Raw genomic sequence first — 21,543 nt, 5'->3', positions numbered from 1 at the left:
CCAAATCACTCTGCCATTATTTTTCTCCTGTTGACGCTTTCTGATCAAGAGTTTTTTCGCCCAGACGAAATCTGAAGTAACCCAGCAGAGAGTGTTTGGGAGCTGGCAAGGCCAGCTGCAGTCATGCTCAGCCTCACAGACCACATGATGTTTTTCGAGTCAAACCCCCGTGCGGAGCTGCATCACACTTATACTTTCTTACACAATCAGCAATTCATGCAAACCCGGCTGCACGTAGCGACTGTGTGCTGAAGACGACCCAGGCGGCACTGCTGTAGTGAGAAAGTCTTCTCCCCTCCTCTCCTCCTGCTATTACGTCCCTGCCAAAGGCCAGCACGGAGGCAGCGTAGCTTTGAAGGGGCTGGGTTTGCTGATCAACCTAAAGCTGACCCAGGCTATTTGGCCTGAAATAGCCATCAACTCCTCTGTACCAGTGCAGGGAGTCTGCACGGTGAATTCTTCCACAGCTACTCGGTTTACACAGAAATCTTGATTAAAACTAACAACACAACCAAGCAGCCCTGAATCACTTACATATAAATCAGCGCTCCTGGCCCTACTGGTGGGAGAAAAACCCTGTGATAAACATCGACCCTCTAACACACAGAGGGAGTGAGCATCAGTAGCGTGGCCCCTTCTTTTGATTGCTTCCTTTTCCCAAGGGCCATGCCAACCTTGCCCGTGCCCGGCACAATAGAAGGGCTGGAGGATGACTCAAAGGACCTGCCCATCTCCCTACAGTCAAACTACCTTCCTGCTGGTCCTAGCATCCTGATAGCACCACATATTTATCAATCCAAAGTATAAATAAGTGGTTGGTTTTAAACTCAACAAACTGACTCGTTTTTCAGTTTTGATTGCTGCTGGATTTCTTCTATTTTTGTCCTGCCTGGCAAGAGCGGCTCATTGTTACTCCAGTATCTGATACTGTGTCCCCTGAAGCATTCCAATGGCTTGGACCAGAACCCAGAAGGCTGCTTAATACTGATTTTTATGAGCCTGTTGAATAGCCTCCTCTTCTGTTTTGCGCATACTTTTAACAATTTTGAATGCATTTAAGTAAAAAAAGAAACCAAATTTTAACAAAGTGCTCAAATAATGCAACCACAAGCTGAAGCTGCACAGAAGGAGCAAAATTCTGACTTCAGAAAGACTAATTAAAATAATTGGACTCAGAATCCAGGCCAGTAATTTCTGGAGTTTAAGTATTTTTGAGAACCCAGCTTAAAACTGATTTTTCTTCCCCAAAATGATATCCAGAAGGAAGAGTCCTGACAGCAGAAACTGCTGGTTATGCTTGGTAATCTCTCTCTCTCTCTCGTGTTCTCCTACCAGCTACACCTGTGAAAAATGAGTATTTCTTTGGCTCTGTGGAAACTAAAAACTCTCACAAAACTTATTCATGACTCTAATCCCGATAGCAGGTAGGAAAAATATACATAGACTCAATTTTCAGTCCTTTCCAAGGCACAGATTTTAAAAAGGCCTTGCTGGAGAGCTAACAGGAAGCTCCAGCTCTTAGCTTTAGATTGGGATCTCCTGCAGCAAGCCAAGACACCTCCCCTTTTAGCTACTGTTATGATAACCTATTAATAATAATTTTCATCTGGAAAACATGCTTATTTGTTAGGGTTTTCTTAATGTTGTGTTCTACAAAGATGATAGTTACTGGGATTAATGATTCCATGAGGAAAATATGTAATGCCTACCAAGCCATGAAGCTTTCCCTCTCCAATATAACTATTTATTTAATTTTATCCAATGAACCTCTATGGTGTCAGGCATTTTGCATCAGATTTATTTCATCAGAGTAACCTAAACCCGTTCATTATACATTAAGAAAACAGTAGTAGCATTCTGAAGTTTGAAGTGTTTATGAACGGAAGGAGAAAAATAAAGATTAATTTATTTTTACCAGGTAATCAGGTGAGGGGGGCTGAGATTGGCTGAATTTTAAAACTGCATTTTTCTTTCAGAAAGTACTTACCAAGCTTACAAGCCAGACAGGCAGGTTTTCCCAGTAGCATTCTCAAACTAGGGTGAGGAATAGTAACTCTGGAGCCCAGCCAATTCCAATGTAAATCTGTTTTGTTCAGGAAAGTGAGCCAAATTGCTTTTCTACAACATCTCAATGTCTTGGGTGACCTGTGATATTCTCAGCTCCCATTCTGGGGGTCAAGAAAATAAGTGCCCTTTGTTTTTTCTGTAATTCTGAACAACAGGCATCGGCAGAGCAACATAGGGCAACTGCTGGCTGTTAGATGTGAAAGGAACGCTGAAACGCAGCTTGGTTCTCTAAGCTTTGGCCAGTGTTTTGGTGCATCTGCTCTGGCCAACAGGCAGGAACAGACCCTCAAACAGGGGGAATTGCTGTAACTCTCTCACAGTCAGCGCAGAGCCACTTATGTGAAAATGTGGACAATAGTCTTATGTTTGAAACAGCCATTGGACTGTCTTGGTAGATTTCATGTAAAGCCTCCCTAAGGAAATTTAAACTATTTATCAAGACTGTCAAGAATGACAATTTCCTACTTTCTTGTAAGGGAGAGAGCAGTGGATTGCCACCAGTTTGGCAAGGCTTTTAATGGGGATGATGGTCCCATCTGCACAATAACTGATGCACAGGGAATTGTCACTGGTCAAAGCTGTTCCTTATTCTCCAGCCAGGATTTTAAATCACCTGAGATACATGCACAAAAAACATCCACTTTGACTGTAACCAACATGAACTTTCAATCACTGTTCACACAATACTCCTGGAATCACATTATCACCAGTGGCCACTGAACTTATTCAAACTCAAGTATTACACAGCAAACAAAGTTTCTGTTAATTTTCCTCTAGTGAAGTATCAAAAGAAGCAATGCCCTTTGAAGCAGCTACCTTACGCTTTAGGTTTTATGCAAGTTCAACAGAACAGCACCTCAGAAATCCCGTGCCAAATGCACACAATCCCCACCTTTTGAAAACAATCCCCTGTTCCAGGAATAAACAAAAGCATACATTAGTCACTCGTTCCAAAGATGGGCAGCCGGTGGAGGTGATGAGATTTAACCTCAAAGACTGACTAATAGCAAGCAGCGTTCCTAAATCACTCCATTGCCTAAAGGATCCCAAGCACCTGAATACGATAGACAAACAAGGCTTATGTCAGTGCACGAGTGATCAGCTACCAGCAACCACTTACAGCAGAGTAAGGGGCTCAACGATGCTCCTCACCAAGTGTTTCTGTATGAATAGGGTCTGTTCACTCTCAGCCACTGGATTTTGACCTTGAAAATCACACAGTTCACTGTTATGATTTCTAGCTTCATTACCATGGTCAGGAACTGAACTACAGGTTTGTTTTTATTAGCTTCTCCACCACTTTGCCAGCTATTCATTTGAATCTTCTAAACAGTCATCTCTGAATCATAATGCAAATTCCATTTACTGAAAAGGTGGTACCTTTAATATAACAAATGAACATGTTTAATGACTGATACTTTTAGACATTACAGCATCTCTCATGTTTTCAGTAAATGGATATAATTTTCTCTGCATTACCCTATTATTATTCCTTGCTAGCATTACGAAGCTACGTTCTCAGCTGCGGGTGTTTTCCACCAAGTGCATTTTAAAGACAGCCCAAACAACATGATTTAAAAGACATCTCCCTCTGTATCCTCAGCTAAAAATGCTGCAGGATACAGAGGGACGGGATCGGCATTTTATTCTTAAAATGCCTTTACTGCTTGCATCTGTGTTTCAACAGGGCCGTGCTCTTCCATAATTGCTGACTGCATTTACATTGGAAGAATATCTACAGATGCATTTCACTTCAAAGGCAAATAAAGGCTATTGTGTATAATCAGGATAACTTCCTTGGTCTGAAGCCTGACCCGTCTCCCATTTGGAATAAAGCATTTTGAGAGTGAGTGAGCAGAAGTGGGTCACCTTTGTAGGCATGCTCATAACTCTGTTCATGTTTGTAAGGACCATGCATGCAACCACACATCAGGATGTGGCTCAGATGCTCTCATGGGGAGAAAGGGAGCCCTTAGTAGTCAATCTGATTCAGAGAGATAGCATCGCACAACTTGCTTAAAAAGGTAGTATGCATAAACCTACTTAAGTGCAGCAGACACTATTATTTTGATTTGTGAATGTCACAACACTGAATTGTCCCTAAATAACTCTGCTGTGTTTGGAACACCATAATGTTACGTTCTGATTTTACTTAAAGATATGAGTGAAACAGAAGAAAAATACATAAATAAGTATCACACGGAAGGTGTGATAGTATTTCATTCTTGAAGCTCACTGGCTTCTCTTCTGCGGGTTTGACTGAGCCCCCATGACCCATGCAAGAGACACCACTCACAGCAACAAGGGCAGTAAAGCAAGAGAGTGCTTAAAATAATCTTATAATAGAAAGGTAAACACAATTGCTCAGAATTTATGGGGTTTAAAATTATGGACTGGAGACAGAGAGTGAAGTTGCAAAGGGTCCTTTGTTGATTTTATGGGCTTTTGGGTCAAGCTTTGTACACCTGCTCACTCATATGCGACATGAGCCACACGTATCAGGTACTGACTGCAGCTTCCTAAAACCATTTAATATAGTTTTAGCCTAAGTCAACTTTGACTCTTATTTGCTATTTATGCTTATAAGGCCTTTTTATTTACATGCTGGTAATTACTGGTTATTACAGAGATACAGAAAGCCAGACACTAAACTCATCTGTTCTGTTTTGATTTATCCTATACATTTTGCAGGAGCACACTAAATAACACAACCACTGCATATTGTTCTACACCCATTTCAGAAAAGAAAAAGCAGAAAAAGTGCCTTGTGCCTTCATCAGGTTGTGATGAACCCAGAAAACTTTTATATCTATGCATGAATTACTTGCAATTTTAGGTTGGCTCACTCTCTTGCAGAGACCAGCTTTTGCAGAGTGTGCATTGGAGCCCTGAAATAGTCACAAGTCTTTACACAAGCTGAAAATTCTCATTTTAAATTGAGAAACATGCTATTTAATCTTGAACATGGGTAATACTGTGCTATTCTAAATTTGATGGGCCAGCTGCTGGAGTCAGATCTGATTTTCTGCCTATGTGAGGTTTTTGCCTTTTTTCCAAATGAGATTCCACTGTTTTAAAAACTGAGGTAACGCAGAGGACAGGCTAGGATAAAACAAAGAAAAACATGCAGCTAATTCTGTGTCTTTGGAACTGGCCTATGACAGATCCTGCGGCTTTCCCTGCTGCAGAAAACTCCATAGACGGCGTCTTCAAATTCCCTCCATGTAACCTGAACTTGACATAAATGGTGAACATGACCCAAGCGTAGTTGAGAACAAACACATACCTCTTCCACTTCTACCCACGAATCGGAGGTCATTGAACCTTGCTACTTGGTTTTTCATGGCAGCCGTGGCATTTCTGAGCTCTGCAGAGTAGTTTTCGTCGTTTCCAGCCATCACCGTTACAAGCGTCCCATCGGGCACATCTCCCAGTGCAACCACCTACAAAAGCAAGGGGCAGAAGCCTCAGCTTCCTCACGTGACATTTAATTCGGGGCGCCGAAGATCAACAAGTAGCATGATAAAATAGGGAAAAAACAGCAGCAACAAAAATCTATGTAGACTAAGAAGCTGTTTGGGGAATCACTTCTATTCCTGGTTTGCTAGGAACAGAAAATAGAGCTACGGGAAAGTTTTTACACTGATGCACCTCTGAAATGCACAGTATAATCTATGCAGTCCGACACGGAAAACACATGAAATAAACCTTCCAGGATATACTTCTGTAACTGCCAATAAATAAATTCAAGTAACAGGAGCTGATTCTGGTCTGATTTACATCAGTAGCATCACTTCTAAGCTCCAGAGGAGTCAGCACAACGATGGAAATGTAAAATTCCAAAGAAAATGAAAGCAAATGAATCATCTCATGGAGGCAGAGGGTCAGAGTCCCCACAGCTGCACTAGTTCCTACCTTTTTCTCCCGCTGCTCTGAACAGAGTTGCCCCGGCACAAATTCAGAGTGAGTCCAAGGAAAAGCAGGCCTCGGTCAAATGTTTAATCACAACTTTCTGAACAATTTCTTTTTTTCCTTTAGAAGCCTGAAAGCAAACCATTGACTTAAAACCTCACCCGCAACCTGATGGATGGAAACCGTGATCTGAACTAATGAAATCTGCCATTGCTTAGCCAAAGGCTTTCACCTGCTCTGAAATGTTTGCTCTGTAGCTCCTTGGTGCCAGCATCTACCAAACAAATATTTAGGATCACAGGATTTGCTGCATTTTTGATGCAGTGTCCCGAGAGACACAGAGATTTCTAACCTTAAATTTTCTGACTTGTGTCTATGATTTTAAATGATGAAAAATTTGTCTTATCTCCTTGAGCAGGACTGAATTCTCAGAACAAGTTTGCCCTGCTACAAGGGAATGGATATCTGGTGCTTCTCTTGATTTACTGTGGCAGAAGTAAGCGCTTGAATTAGGTCCCCTACCGTACCTTTTTAGATCCCATTTCTGTTCCCCCAATTAAGTGTATAGTAGCAACCTCAGAACTATTACCAAAAAAGAAAAAAAAAACAACTCTCTAGTTTTTATTTCCCCTTTTGCACATTCTAAGAGGAAGTAGTCCTGCATCATGTCCTCTGAGTTGCAGTTCAATATTTTTCCTTCCTCTTAGCATTTTCTAGCTTATGTCCATGCAGTTATAATTGGCTGAAACTTGTCACGGCCCAGTCTTATGTCTATTAGTTTCTAATTAAACTTGTTCTTTCCACACAGTACCAGTGGCCTCTTTACTCGGTCTGTCTTTGATGCTTATCGCCCAGCCATAGCTACCTCACATAATATGGGAAAGGTCTCCAGTCGCAGGTATTTCACAGCCTTTCCTTCTATAGGAGGCTGCGTTTCTCACTTCCTTGCTCTCCCATTTGTCACCGATAACCCTTATTTTCACTTCCACATGCAAACTTAAAATGTCAAAATTCCCTCTTTACGTATCAATTTTAACTTCCTCTTTCCCATTCCCCTGCAGCCCAGGCTTTTAGGGTTTCGTTCTCCTCTGTGTGCTGTAATGCATTTCTGCGGCCTGCGCTACGCTCAGCGTGTTTTTCATGTTTTCCTGATCTTGGCATAAATGACTCCCTGCTTGAACACTTGAAGCTGGGAAGTCTTCGCCTTGCACCATGTTGTGTCATAAGTCACACTGCCCTGTAAGATCAGCAACTGCGAACCCAACGCACTCACCCACTTCTTAACAGCTACCGTGAAGCCTTAATGCATGCACATATATTAAAGGCACAAGAAAGGGAAAGGGGAAAATCAGGGCATTACCCTCTCCTCCCTGAGATACAAATATTTGCATGTTTGTTTAAGGAAATATATGCTAGCATTTTAAGGGATGAAAAACCTTCATGAATCCAGGGGAGCTGTTTCTTACAGGACAAGGATTTTAAATCCCTGCTTTCAAATTACAGTAAAGGCAACCTCAGCAATAAGACACGTGAAGAAAATATTAGAAACAAGTATAAAAACGACACAGCCCGGAAAAGAAACCAGAGTTAGAAATCACAGACAACAGAAACAGAAATACAAACATTTACATTACAAAAAAGACTAAACAGATAAGTTGGGACTTGCTGACTGGAGTTATCTAGCACTTTGTTGTAGTCTCTACTCTTAAAAAAAATGCATTTTCAGAGAAGCCAGAGGAGTATCACAGTTGTAGTGCTGCCGGGTATCTAAATTACCTACTTCTGCTGCATCAATCAAACAAAATTGGCCCTCTTTCTTAACAGCGTTTGGACAATTAATCTATATGGCACCTTGTTAGAGTTATTATGTATTATTTCCTAAATTTCTCGGAATCATTCTTTAAGAAAAAAATAATGCGTGGAAATGATCACTTTGGTTTGAAATGACATCCTGATCCTAAGTTCGTGAGTGAATTCATCGTGAGTGAATTTTTCTAAGGAAATGTGAAATCTTTTTATTTTGACACAGTGGTTGTCAGCAAGTACTTAATAAAACTCAGTGCTTTTTTTCTCAGATGTAAATAAGATATCAGCATAGGAGTGATCTGAACTGAATTTTCTAATTCGTGGTCCAAACGATCTTAAAAAATACACCTTTCAAAATGACTTTGCGAATACTCAGCCCTTCTAGCGAGATGGTTTTGTATGTGGCAAACTATTTCGGGACTCACTGCTCAGCGCTCCACGACGGAGTTTCGGCATGGGGGGTGAGGAGCACCAGCGAACAGGTGCCTCCGGCCCACCGCTTTAAGAAACGTTCTCCTGGGTTTTGGGGCGGCTTTTACAAGCGTATTTCTAGGTTAAGCTCTCCCAGTGTTACAAACGCTGGCTTTCCTCTGTTTGGAGAAGCTGACCCTTTCCTCTGTTTGCAGAAGCTGGGAGCGGGCTTGCGGCTGAGCTCGGAGCGCTGCGCCGGCCGCGGGCGGGGGAAGGAGGAAGGACAGCAGCGTGGGCTCTCTATCAAAACCAGTTCCGCGCCTTTGTTTTTCACATAACCAGGGCAGCCGCCGCCGCTGGGCTTCCCCGTGCCCGGGGAGCCGAGAGGCAGCGGGGCCCTGGTCGCTGCCAGACCCTACGGCACCGGGGGGAAGCCGGGACCTGGCGGTAGCACCGCTTGCGGTGAGCCGCCTCTCGTCGTGTGTGTCCGCCCCCCCCTCCCTATTCCCCGCCGGGAGATGAGCGGGGCAGGGAAGCAGATGCTTGGCCCTGCGGGAGCTGCCGCTGTGGCCTCCTGCTGCAGGGAACCCCCTCGTAGAAACACCGTCCACGTTTTGGGGACTTCGCGTGTCTCCCTTCCCGACGGGGCGGAGCAGGTTTTCACGCCTGTTCCACACCGTAACTCTGCCTTCCAGGAGCAGAGCTTCCCGAGTAATTAGCGCGGGTGACAGTGTAATAATTAATCTAAATGTGTGAATTTAAGAACTGACCCTGACGATTAATTCGTCCCGTTCCCCAGACTCATATATGCTTAAACCAAGAAGACTCTCTAGACACACTTCTCCCCAAAACTTCTCCCTAAAGATGCCTGCCTCCTCAGCGGGATTTCCCAAAGCTCTGGAAGGTGACCTGATTCCCTTCTCCCTCGTTTCTCTTCTCGCAAAAAGCTATCTGAAAGACTGAGGTCTGCTCTCCTTCAAAAAAGTTGCGCTGAAGCAGCTGGTGTTTAGCAGTGACCGCAAAAGCAAGCAAGAGAATCCCGAACCTAAATCTAACCCCGGAGCTCCTAGGAGCTGCATGTCTCTGCGGCTCCCCCCTCGAAGAAAGGGATAATTTTTTCCTTTCCCTGCACGGAAGCGTATCTACACCAGTAGCAAGAAACCCATGCAAGAAGTCTGCGACAGACTCAAGCCAAAAAAGAGTGTGATCAAAGGGGTGTGGAGGGGTGAATTTTACTTGAACCCTGCTAACGGGACAGAAGGCTGGGAGAGGCAGGAAAGCGCAGCAGTTATTCCTCCCCTGCCCGCAGCCGGCCGGGGGGCACCGCTCGGCAGCCCCGGCCACGCACTGCAGCACGGCCGGCGGCGGCCCGTGGAAGGGGGTGCCCGGTGTCCCCATCTTTGGTTCCGTATTTACTTGGGCTACCAAGTACGAATTTAGCAGAGGAAACAAGGGACATCCAAGCGGTTGCAGGGTCCGTCCAGGCTAGGCCCTGACATTTTCCATTTTAGAAACAGGCAGAAGAAGCAACGTGTGTTTTCCGCAGAGCTCCTGGCAGCCTGGCCGGGAGAAGCCCGGCACCTCTTGACCGGGACCTGACGGTGCGTCCGCGGTGGTGGGCGGGTGTCAACACCGGCGGGAGCCCCGGCAAGACGCTGCGCGGCGGGGCTGCCCGCAAAAGGACCCGCCGCCACTGCGGGCGACTTCTGGGGGAGCCCGGGGCTCCTTCAGGTCCGGGACGCCTGCAGCCGCTTGCACCGTGCTGCGCCGGCACCTGGTCCCCAGAACACCCAAACTCCTCAGGCCTTGCCTTTTGCCTTTTCATTTTTTCTCTCTCGAGCTAAGCCGCCTTTTACTGCCAAAGTTATGAATGGGCAGCAGAGGGAGGCAGCAGAGGGGGAGCCGGCCCAGCCCACTGCGTGCCCCCGCTGCCGCCGCTTGCTGCCGCCCGGAGCCCGGGCGAGAGCCGCGCCGCGACTGGCAGAGACCGCGGAAGGAAGGATGGGAAGACAGAAGGAAAGATAGGACAGAAGGAAGGATAGAAGAGGGAGGCGCGGAGCCGGCTGCGACCCGCCGCCATCCCCGACGTGTCCTGCCAGCCGCGGAGAGCCATCCCGCCCTGATCCCAGTCGGAGTGCGGGTTCGAGCCGGGGAGGGCGCGCCGTGCCCCCCAGCCTGCCCTGCCCTGGCCCCAGACCACCCTCCCCCCCCCCCCAGAAGCGCGATTTTGGGAGCCGGCGGACGTACCTTGAAGGCGATGGGCAGCGTCTTGTTGCAGCGCCAGTGGGTGGGCAGCACGGAGCAGAGGAAGTTGGGGCTGTCGGTGCGCACCAGCTCCCCGGGGTGATCGGCCAGGACCTCCACCATGCTGCGGTCGGCGCCGCGTAGTTTCCCCGGCAGCGCGCCGCTGTGCTCGGCGCCGGGCAGCGGCAGCGGCTCGGTCATCTTCCCCGGGCTCAGCGTGGTGGAGGGCGGCGTGAAGCGGCGGCTGGTGCTGGTATCTACGGGGATACGCATCACAACAAGCCTTTTGAGTGAAAGACCTCCACAGAGTTTTTACAAAACAGCGAAACGAGCGGAACTCTTCAGCGATCTGCTCTCTGGGGACCAACATAAACGGATACAGGCAGAGGACCCGGGGGAAACTTGTTTCTACGCCAGTCCCCAAAGTTTTAATTTTTTGCTGAAGGCGGCTGAGATAGCGAGCGCGCCGAGACTTAACTCTTGGCTTCCTGGCGCGGCAGAACAGATCACATTAATCCGATAAGTGAAAGGGGGGTTGTCCTTGCGGCGCTCTACCGCAACGCCCGAGCATCTACTCTGCGGCCGTGGCGCAGAAAGTTATCGGGGCACAAGCTCCTTTCAAACTCCCAAGTACCGCGGAAAAACTTAGGCAAGTCACATACAAGACGTGGTCAGAAACACATGCAAAGCCTGGGCTTCTCAGGGAGTCAGTTGCCTATCAGTTTCTTCCAGGTGATTTCTCTACAGTCCCAAGAGAAAACGAAATACATCAGCGTCTTCCGTAGGCAAAAGTTGCTCTTTAAGAGAGGGAATTTCGGGGTCAGTCTTCAGAGAAGGCGGGTAGGCGAGCTAGACTGCCTGATCAAAGGTCAGCTGGCTACGACTGCATCTATATATTCACGTACACACACGCCCGCGCACACACATATACCGTACTTCATAAAATATTTACAATATAATCTGTAGAGAATTTAAACACAACAGGAATCCATTAATGTTCTCTGCGAGACATTTTTTTTCAAGCAGCCTTGAAAAGGAGCTTCAGTAGTTTGGTTCGCGGTGCTCTAAGAGTACTCGTGCCATGACCTTTCAATCATCTTTGCGCAAAAGAAATCATAAAAAAGGAAAGCTCAGTGCATGGCATTCAAGCTTTAAATCTGTCTTTGCACTTGTCTTTGGTGTAACGTCTTTCATCAGTTTAAGGAAAGGTCGCAGCCGATAGCAAGCTCTGAGGCTGAAAGGTCCACAGCTGAAAACTTGGGTTTGGGGGTTGGTTAAATTGTGGGTTCTCTCTGTGGTTTTGTGTGTGCAACAGCGCTCTCTCTCTCCCACTCACGTCCTCCTCAGCAGTCAGACCAACAGTCTGCAACAACTTCGGCACTAGCCAATTTTTTTTTTCGGTATCTGAGGCAGTCTTCCTCTAATTCGGCCACAGGAACCGGCTGCTTAACAATATTTTAACCGCAGCAGCAGGTGGAAGGCTGCTTTCGGAAGCATGGCTTTTCCATCGGCCGCCTCCGGCCAGCGGGACGGCTACCGCCAGCCTGCGCGGAGAGCTCCCGCGCACACACCGAAAACCAAGAGCAACCAACCAACAACAGCAGTAATAAAACCCCAACCCGATTAAGGGAAAATCAAACAATACCAAAACCCCCAAAACCACTACTTTGAACGAGTGAAAGCTTTCCTTCCGCAAAAGAGGAGGTGGCGGCAGGCGGGCGGCGGAGGAACCGCGCACCCTCACGGAGACGGAAAGAAGCGGGGAAGACCAAAGCCCCCGAAGTTGCAAGCCAGGGTTAGAAGTGACAGCCTCCAGCCGGGACGACCGCTCAGAGGAAGCCTATTTCCAACAGCAGAGAGCTCTCGGGTCTTGACGTGAGCCTCAGGGAACGCAGCCTTCCTGCCGCCCGCCCGGCCAACCACGGCGCCCGGAGCTCCGCCGGGCCGGGCCTGGCCGAACCGGGCCGGGCTCTGCCGCTCCGCTTTGGGCCGGGCTGGGGTCCGCCCCGTGCCCGGCTCCCGCCGCCACCGCCGCCGCCGGTATGAATGGAGGTGGCCGGGAGCGAGTCGGCTGCGGCGGGCGGAGTGCGGAGGAATGTCATTCCCCCGGCTGCTTTGCATACGGGGAGGGCGCCGGCCAATCACGGCTCTTTCCGGGAGCAGCCAGGGCGCGGCCGCGGGCCAGGGTCTCCTGGAATTGGCGCGCCCGCCGCCGCTGCTACCGTGGGGCGCGGGGGGTGAGCGCCGGGACGCCGCGATCACCGCAACCAAGCCAGCGGGAGGGAGGGAGGGGGAGAGGCAGGCCGGGGCTCCCCGAGCCCACCGCAGCCAGGGCGCTGGCTGCGAAGCCCGACGCGGCCATGTGCAGGATGCTCCGCGCCTACGGTTTGCCGGGGGGTGCTTAGAGCAGCCGGAGCTACCCGCGGCTCTGCCTGCCTCTGGCGCACGTCTCGCTTGCTCTTGACTTGCGGACCACCAGTCCCTGAGGAGCGGCTCGTCCTGCAGGGCCGCAGACGCTGCACCCCGCCGGGTAGCCCCGCTCGCCCTCTGGGCGAACTCCCGGCAGCGTTCGCTCCTGGGCTTTTTCTCCCCTCTGAGGGGCAACAGCCGGGCCAGCGGCCCGAGAGGAGGCTGCCGCCGGGTTGGCGTCCCCCGCCCGCCCTGCTGCTTCCCGCCCCCGGACAAGAACGCGGCCCCGAGGAGCGCCCATCGCCGCTCTAGTTGTCGGGGCGGCCGCCGGGCCCTCAGCCTCAGGAAATTCCCCCCTAACGACACAGAGCGGCCGAGGCCGGGCCGGCTGGCTGACAGCTCCGGGCTGGCGGCTCCTGCCCCATCAGCCAGCCTGGGCCCACGTAGCGAGGATGCTGGGTGGAGGCGTGGCTGTCCTTTCGGGCAGGGTTGGAGTTGGTTTGGTTTTTGGTTTTGGTGGTTTTCTTTGTTTTTGGTGCCGATCGCGGACGTCGTGGGCTCGCCTCTGGCGTAACCCAGGCTGGGAACAGGGCGATCCCGACCCGCTGCCGCCGTCGCGGTGTGCTCTTGGCCCGGGCTCAGGGTTCCCTTCCGTCAAACTTCCCACCCTTCGCCCCCCCATGTGTTGCATCCTCTCCCCTCCGCGGTCCCGCCTTGTGCCGGCACAACCCCCTGTCCCCAAGGCCACCCGCAGGACGCCGCCTCCGCCAGCTCAGCAGCCGCGGCAGCCGGCTCCCCCGAGGCCAGCGGGCTTTGAAAGGGAGCGACAGCAGCTGCCGCTGGGCGGGAGGCAGTGCGGCCGCGGGGTGGGCGCTGCCGCCGAGGTGACTGCACCCGGGGAGCCGGGCTGGGAAAGGACCGCGGAGAAGGCTGGGGCTGCTGCTCGCCGCTGCTGTCCGCCGCCGGGCCTTGCGCAAGGCGGCGGCGACGGCTGGCCCCGGGGCGGCCCTCGGTGCAGCTCTGCGGAGGGGCCGGCAGAGGGGGCCCGCCGCCTGCCGTCAGCACGGCGGAGGGCACCCGAGGGGAAGAGAGAGGCCGTGGGGCGACCCCCGGGGAGGGCGGTCGTTGTCTTCTCGGCCCGCCGCGGCCAGCGCGGCCCGTCCCCTCCAGAGCCTAGCGGGGTCTGCCGTCCCGGCCCGTCGTATCCCCTGGGACGCCGTTCCGCGGAGAGAGCTGCTTTAAGCGGCGGCTGGCCGGGAGCCCCCGGCGGTTTCTCCACCGGGGCGCGCAGGGCGGGTCGAGGACAGGACGTCGGGGATCCTCGGGTTTGCCGACGCACGCTTTGGAAACGCTCTGGAATTAGGGAAACCGCGTTTTGGCACACCGCGACCTGCGAGCTCCTGCCATGTACGCTACCCGGCTGACACGCATTTACACCGCAAGCGGGCTGAGCGCCTGGGGTACTAGAACCTGGCTCTTGGCTCCCTGGAGCCGGCCGCAGGTAGAAGGATGCGCTGTGGATAGGGCTCCTTGCGCCTAGACCCGAACAGCCAAACTGAGTTCGGGGAGCGGCGCAGCTGCTTCCCACCGAATTCTGAGTACGAGTGTCAGGTGTAAGTTTACTCGCACATCTCCAGTGCGGGTAAGGAGCGCCTGCCCCTCTGAGGGAGAGTGCAAGGCTCCTACTGAACACCCTCTGCCCCGGGTCTCTTGAGGCGGCGCCGAGTCCCGAGTTGCCCATCGCAGGGCTGTTACAGCTTCATCCTTGCATCACCCTCGCGTCATCCCCCTCCTTCCCCTCTGCCAAAGGACGCGGGTTCTTAGTACCGTCCCCTCCCTTTCCCTAAATCGCGGCGATGACAGCGGCGGAGCCCGGCGGAGCTCAGCCCGCTCTCGTACCCCGCTTGCAACGGGTCTCCGTCTTAAGCAGCAGAGCTTCGTGCAGAAAGCTTTCTACTTAACACCAAATTTCTATGGTTTGTGTGTTTCTCTCTTTTTTTTTTATTTTTTAATTTTTTTTTTTAGATTCCGTCTCTTACACGGTTGCTCCTTTCTTGTATAAAATTTATTCCGAATTTAAATTATTAGGGAGAAGTTTCTGTTTTAAGGAAAAAAAATAATTATACAGACAAATGGCTGTTATAAACGACAGTTTAAAAGGCATCTGGGGTATATTAGTGGCCGATAACTTTTTACGGGCATTGTAGAGATAAGAAGAGTTACTTTACTGATGTATATACATCTACATACATGGCCTAAAATGTGTAAATACGTCTTTGGTTGGTTGGGGCTTTTTTTAGTCAAGAAGTAGGGATTATTTTATGTTTAAATTAATAAGTATATTGAGCCGAATTTCACTAGCTGTTTTTCATCCCGTCTTAATCCAAACTCCTTATTATAAATACAAAATAAACCTGAATTATTACACGCGTGGATAATCAGAAAGGTGCAAAATGCCACGATTTAACAGAAGACACGGAAAATACTACATTCTTACAGTTCTCTGTAATTTGACAGCATTATCAATCCTGAGATGAAAAACGTTCATGTAGAACTAAAAGTGACAGTATTCTTTTTTAACTACACAGAAGCTAAGCTTTTTCAGGTAAGTAAGAGAGGTTGGACAAGGAAATACTGTGTCGAGGATATTTTGATACAGATCGAGATAAATATTTTACATGCCTGTTAACATTAAGTATACGTGGATTGTTGTTTTTTGAGGGATTGCCTTTTTCCCTCGCCCTCTCTATTTAATTAGTTTAGCTAATTCAATTTATCATCTTCCTCCTAATACTATTTTTGCATGACAAATAGAGGAACTCCCATAGGATTTTACTGTCCCCTTATTACAACCCGTGCAGGTACTCTGGAAGAATGGGAATGAATGAGTTAAGCAGGTTGCTGGAGTATCAGTGATAAGGCAAAGTAAGGAAAGTAGGCAGGGTATTTAGAGCTGATGTTTCTTCTCACATGCTTAGGCTTTTTAGCATCCCTGACTCTACGAGTTGCTCTCGAACAGTCATGCTTTTGTGTGGGAATCCTTTTGGAGAGCGAATTGTAACCGGTGTCATAACTCACCAATTCACGTTCAGCACAGCTTACATTTGTATTTTGACATCAATTTATTACAGCTGTAAACAAACCACAAGTGAATCTCTATCTACCGTGTTTTGCCTCTGTCGTACAGGATTACTCGACCACAAAGCACCGAGCTTTTTACATAATACAGTTAAGCAAAAGCTTCGGAAATATGAGAGAGGGAGCAGCAATTTAGGGATGAATTTTAAACAGCCTAAATTGCAAAGGGTGAATTAGAGCCTGAACGCAATGCAAGTTCCCACTGCACAGGTAAATATGCCCTGGCCAAGTAGGCAGCAATGGACACTTGTTTACAAGGGTTTGGATTTGTGCAGGACAGGAGAAAACTTGCACAAGGCAAGCAACAAACCATTTTGCTAAAGGAGAAAAAATGCAGACCGTAACAGTGCTGGCATACATACCATGTGAGCACAAACTGGGAGAATTGGCTACAGACCCTGATCTTGCCAGCACTTAGAAACATGCCCAACCCTATTCTTAGCAGCGTTTCTGCTGAACGCAATAGAAATGTCTTTGGGGAATGCACTTACACATGCACTTAATTGTTTGGAGCATCTGGGCTTAAGGTGGCATTATTCAGTGGGTCAGCTTCTACCACTTGCAACTGAATTAATTTAATATATGTACTAAGATGTTTATAGCGGTGTAAGCGTGCCTTGTTGCTACTGGTGATGAACTGGTGTTAATGCCTGTGAATGAAATTTGTATGATCAGGCTTCTGAATTGCCCCTGCAAATATTTATTGAATAGCATTTACCAATGTGGATAATGCCACTGACTGACCTGAAAAAAATCTCTATAGTAAATGACTTTTGGACTACAGGAATAATGAAACATTGCATAGAGAAAAGTGGCCAGTAAAGAAAAAGGCAAGATTCTCCTTAATTCCTGCAGTGATCTTCCACACACAAAGAAATGTGCATATTTTAGCCTGATGTGTAAAGTGCATGTATGCTGCCACCAAGAACGAGATGTGAGATGGTCAGCATGATGCAGGGGAAATGTGGCCAGAACTGCACAGGTGTATGGTGTCTTGACTTCCCTCTGTTTCAGGGAACCCCCTCCAGGGATCCCATCTTTGATCTCTGTTAACTGATAGAAGGTTATTTGCTCTGGGAGCAGGCAAACTGGCTGCAGCTCAGTTTATGCAAAGCAGAGGGGTTGTGAGGAAAGATGAAATAACATATTCATTTGATATCTTTAACCTGAGCATCTAATTACCTGTGACCCAACTTCACCACTGAAAAAATTCCCAAGGACTTTCCATCCTCTTTAGGACCTCCAGGTGATAACAGTGGTCAAAAACCTGTCTTGTTCTTCCTGTACAGAAGCTGAGAGCCTTTTTCTTTTCAAATAGGCAAATCCATGCTCTTGTCACTCAAAGTATTTTAGAAGGTAGACATGACTCTTGTTTTGAGGACATGGGGAATGATTTGCCTGAATAGTCAGCATGTTACCAGAAACATACATGCACATACATGGACCTACATATTAAAGGAGCTATCTTTCACTGTTTTACTTCCCTCATCATTCAGAAACTGCAACCCAGAGAGCTGCATCTCTCATGACTCAAACTATCAACTGGTGGCGGCAATGGGTGGGAAGCAGGGTATACCTCGGGATGGACAGTTTTCAGGAGAGGCTAAACTGTGAATTTGCATTCAGCATTAATCCCATCTATAGAGGTCCTCCTACAGTTTGCTGGATCAATGGAAGGAATGAGTCAAATCACCAGGCTCACAGTGGGGAAGAGCCCTAATAGGATGAGTGGTGAAACACGGTTCAGCTGACTCTTCCTACCAGCATGAATGCAAACTCAATGCCCAGCAATGCAGTGTGCCCAACTATGTGAGTGATGCAGCACCTCACCAGTGCCACCACATTTCTCCACAGCATCCTTCCTTCCCATTTCCCCAAGGGGACATTCAATAATCATGAAGTTACTGCAGCAGCAATTCCCGTTGATGCTCCCCTTCCTTAGTCAGGCCAGCTCCCTCCCCCCTGGTCCTTAGTCAGGCCAGCTCAGCTCTTCTGGAAGGTTTCTTGAGGGCCAAAGCCAAGGCTTGGCTCATTCTTGTGCTCACCTGCTGTGGGTGTGTGCCAGCATAAGGTGAGCAGTGTGTGCGTGCTGCTAGCACCCAGATCCAGGGGCGACAGGGCCAGGCACAGGGCAGGGGGTGCCTCTCTCCTCCACTACTTCACAGGGAGCATCCCAATCTGGCTTTAAAAATATTCACTAGAATATGTTCAGTAAAATGGCTTTCTCCTTGGTCTTCAACAGCTGTTGGTAAACTTGTGGGTAGGAGTGGAGACTGCGTTAAAGTTTCCAGTGTAAAATACCCGTCATCGGTCTGCCTTGTGTATGCTCCTCATGAAAGGGGACACTGCACAGTTAGGGTGGGAGTTGGGTACTTGGTGCAGGGTAAGCAGAATAGGCTATCTAGAGGTGCAGAAGAGGAGGGGTCATGTCTGTTGCTGAGGGAGCACCCAGTCTTGCTTTCTCAGCACTCAGATCCCAGGGGGAACAACAGATTTTGTCCTAGCTGCTGTGTTTCTGGCTGTGTATCAGTGAATGAGAGAGATTACAGAGGAGGGCAACTATGGTGATTAAGGGTCTGAAAGGAACTACCTATACGGAAAGATTAAAGGAATTAAATGCATACATATAATTTGGAGCAAAAGGGAAGCCAAGGGGACAGCATGACTGTGGTTTACAAGTACATGAAAGACAACTATGAAGAGGAAGGGGAGGGAATGTTTTCATTAGCTAAAAATGATAAGACAAGAAGTAACAGATGCCAACTGAAGTAAAATGAGTTCAGATTTAAGAGCAGGGGTAGCGTTGATCCTAAGATCAAATAGGCAGGAGGATACGCTCCCAGGGAAGCTGCAGATTCAACATCACTTGAACTTTTCAAGTCAGAGCTTGCAAGCACCTTGGAGGGGAAAGTTTAAGAAATAGTAGAAGCGAAGCCAAGAAGCAGCAGGATGTACTGCATGACCTAGAAGCCCAGATGATTTTGGGGCCATTCTGGAGGGCTGCAGAACAGATACACACACAAACACTCAGAGCTTTTGGATGATTTCTTTCTCCACACAGTTCAAAATTAAAAGCGGGGTGGGGGGAAAGCTAAGTGAGGAAAATTAGTCATTTAATATAATTCTTCTGTGGCTAATCCCTAGAGGAGAAGCCAATTACGTGAAATACTTGGGAGTATGGGGTGGAGAAGGGAATTGTTGAAAAGCTGCCATCTGGTATAAGTACTTGCTGGTTTGGAGTCTTAAAAAATACACAGTGTGCCACTATACTGTGCTCATTACATGCCTAGATTAGTGAAGATAACATCACCCACACCTAGTATTTTCTGTGGCATTTTAGGTACTCAGGTTCACATCATAACAACCTCCAGCACTAATTGTAACATTTGGGCTTTTGATCTTCTGCTCTGGTAGGAGCACTACATATGCCTCATACCAGAAAACTGGGGAAAAAAGTTAGAAAAAGAAAGAACTCTGGCTGCTTTGGTTCAAGACATTTAAAAGGGGCTGCAAATCTGACCCACCTTGACATCAGGAAAACACTCTGGCATAATGAGGATTCTGCAGATGGCACAGAATTAATATAACTACTTTATTCCCCCGTCCAGACCCTCTGAAGGTGAGGGCATGCCGGCAGATAGGAACTGCAGCTCGGCTGTCAGCTGGCCGTGAGCACTCTGGAGAGCTCAGTTCGTACTGGAGAAATGCTGATGGCATTTTGATTAATGCCAGGAGCTGTGCAGGTAGGCACAGACTTTCCTCCTGCAGTTAGTGGTGACAGAGTTGACTGAGATTCAGGTCACTGAATGTACACAGCCTAGAAAAAAATAATTTACTATAGCCGTGGTACCAATAGGCAGAATGTAATGACAGCATTCACACTGCGTTTGATCCAAATTATTTAGTATGGGTTTGCCTTTTTTGGAGTCGGTTTGGTTTTCAGTCCAAATTAAGTATGAATCATAAATGATTGCAAAAGTTCCTATGGGGTCATAAGCAGGAGATTGAAAGCCTTGGTGTATTCTTGGAACACAGCTCCTTCCCCAGGCACCCCCACTGCACTTTGCTGTTGACCAGGGAAGTTCTGGGACATCATCCATGGCCTCTCAACTCTCATTCTGCCAGTAAAAAAAAAACCTCAATTACATGAGAGTTCTCTGACATAAACATTGGTTTTCTGCAAATAAATAAGAGATAGAAAAACTTTGTACAGAAGCCTAAATCACCACTAACTTTGGCCCAAATTTGAGACAGTGAAATTAAGACAGAAAGATTTTTAAATCACAAAGTGTCCTTCCATTATCCTTCTGCACAAGGGATTTGTTGTTCAGGTCAACAAGTTGCAGAAACGCTTTGATCATAAGGAAGAGGGGCTCCTGACAGCATAACAGAAAGGAACAGAGATTGTTTCCAGAGGAGGCTCCCTCCCTCCCAGGCTTGGCAGAAGGAAAGTTGTGGTCATGCAACACTGGATGCTAACTGCATCCTTTTTCTTCTTCCTGTGCTATTTTCATCATTTAGAAACTGTGACATACTTGAATGATGAAACAGGAAGTTTCAGAAGGAAATGATAATGTTATTCCCAGTATGACACTGTGATGCTGAGATACTTTATTAGGAAAGGCACTCTGTGAAGGGATGGCTTTTCTCTGCTCCTCCTGTCTCTTCCTGCCCTTCATCTCTTATTTTTAAGGGTCAGGATGGATTTTATTTCTCTCTCTGTTTCCCCTTGTTCGATCACCCATTGGTGATTGGTGGTGGGGTAAATGCTGGTAGCCCATTCACTGCCCATGTGGGAGTGCTCCATGCAGTGTGTTTGCAGAGCAGTTCCAGTAGCTGCCTGACAAACCGGTGGCAATGGAATGACTGGGATCTTGTTCCCAGAGATGTAGCATAGGGGTTTCTGTGAGAGGCTATTGCAGTTCAAGCTTCAGATTTGATTTGACTGGATGAGACAGAAACTGCCTTTCAGTCTCACATCCAGTTTGCTACTTCAAGTACAGCAGATGGTGTGAAACAGAACTAGTTTACTTTGATATTTTTTGCAGGCCCCAGGAAAGGGAGGCAGTAGCCTTGCCATGTGAGCCACAGCAGGAGTTGCCATGTTTTAGAGAGGGAGTCTATGGGAGATAGACACTGCTGTGCCAACCCAGAGAGTCTCCTAACACACAGCTAACATGAAACCTCTCGAACATGAATCTCAGTGTGATTAGGAGTCGTAAATCCCAGGTACCTGGGTATTTCTGTAGGAGTCACAGACAGAGATTTGGCTAGAAGATGTTACTCATCCTGAACGAGGATTCTCCTAGCATGCCTCAGATGACAGGGCTGGTCTCAGCTGCATGAGGCCCTGCGAGTGCCCCAGTCAGCAGCTGAGCCTGGTCCACATCTCTGCGCTCTACACTGGCCAGCACACTTTATGTTTAGCCCTCCTCAGCACAGCTATGACTTCATACACAAAACAATGACTTAATGCAGAAAAGGGTTCTGCTTCTGAGCTGTCAGGGGATCATGCTTGGGACTTGTGCCGCAACATCCCGTGATTGAACTGGGGAA

At 48.3% G+C, this 21,543-nt stretch overlaps 1 protein-coding gene across 3 annotated transcripts in view; it reads right to left on the bottom strand.

Annotated features, from left to right (window-relative positions):
* Positions 1 to 21,543, bottom strand: part of RUNX1 (RUNX family transcription factor 1) — a 168,952-nt gene that overhangs the window by 62,996 nt on the left and 84,413 nt on the right. For all 3 annotated transcript variants that reach the window (XM_061453609.1, XM_061453607.1, XM_061453608.1), the window contains 2 exons: positions 10,444 to 10,697; positions 5,354 to 5,510 (listed from right to left, as the gene is read on the bottom strand). In XM_061453609.1, coding sequence (XP_061309593.1) covers positions 5,354 to 5,510; positions 10,444 to 10,697 — 411 coding nt within the window. The remainder of the gene's footprint in view (positions 1 to 5,353; positions 5,511 to 10,443; positions 10,698 to 21,543) is intronic.

The sequence above is a fragment of the Pezoporus flaviventris genome, unplaced genomic scaffold (assembly GCF_033815535.1).
Source record: "Pezoporus flaviventris isolate CSIRO_AGI_PZ_B2104156 unplaced genomic scaffold, CSIRO_AGI_Pfla_v1 ptg000015l, whole genome shotgun sequence".
NCBI classification, from domain to species: Eukaryota; Metazoa; Chordata; class Aves; order Psittaciformes; family Psittacidae; genus Pezoporus; species Pezoporus flaviventris.
The sequence above is the reverse complement of the archived record's forward strand: the minus strand, read 5'-3'. Positions and strand labels throughout refer to the sequence as shown.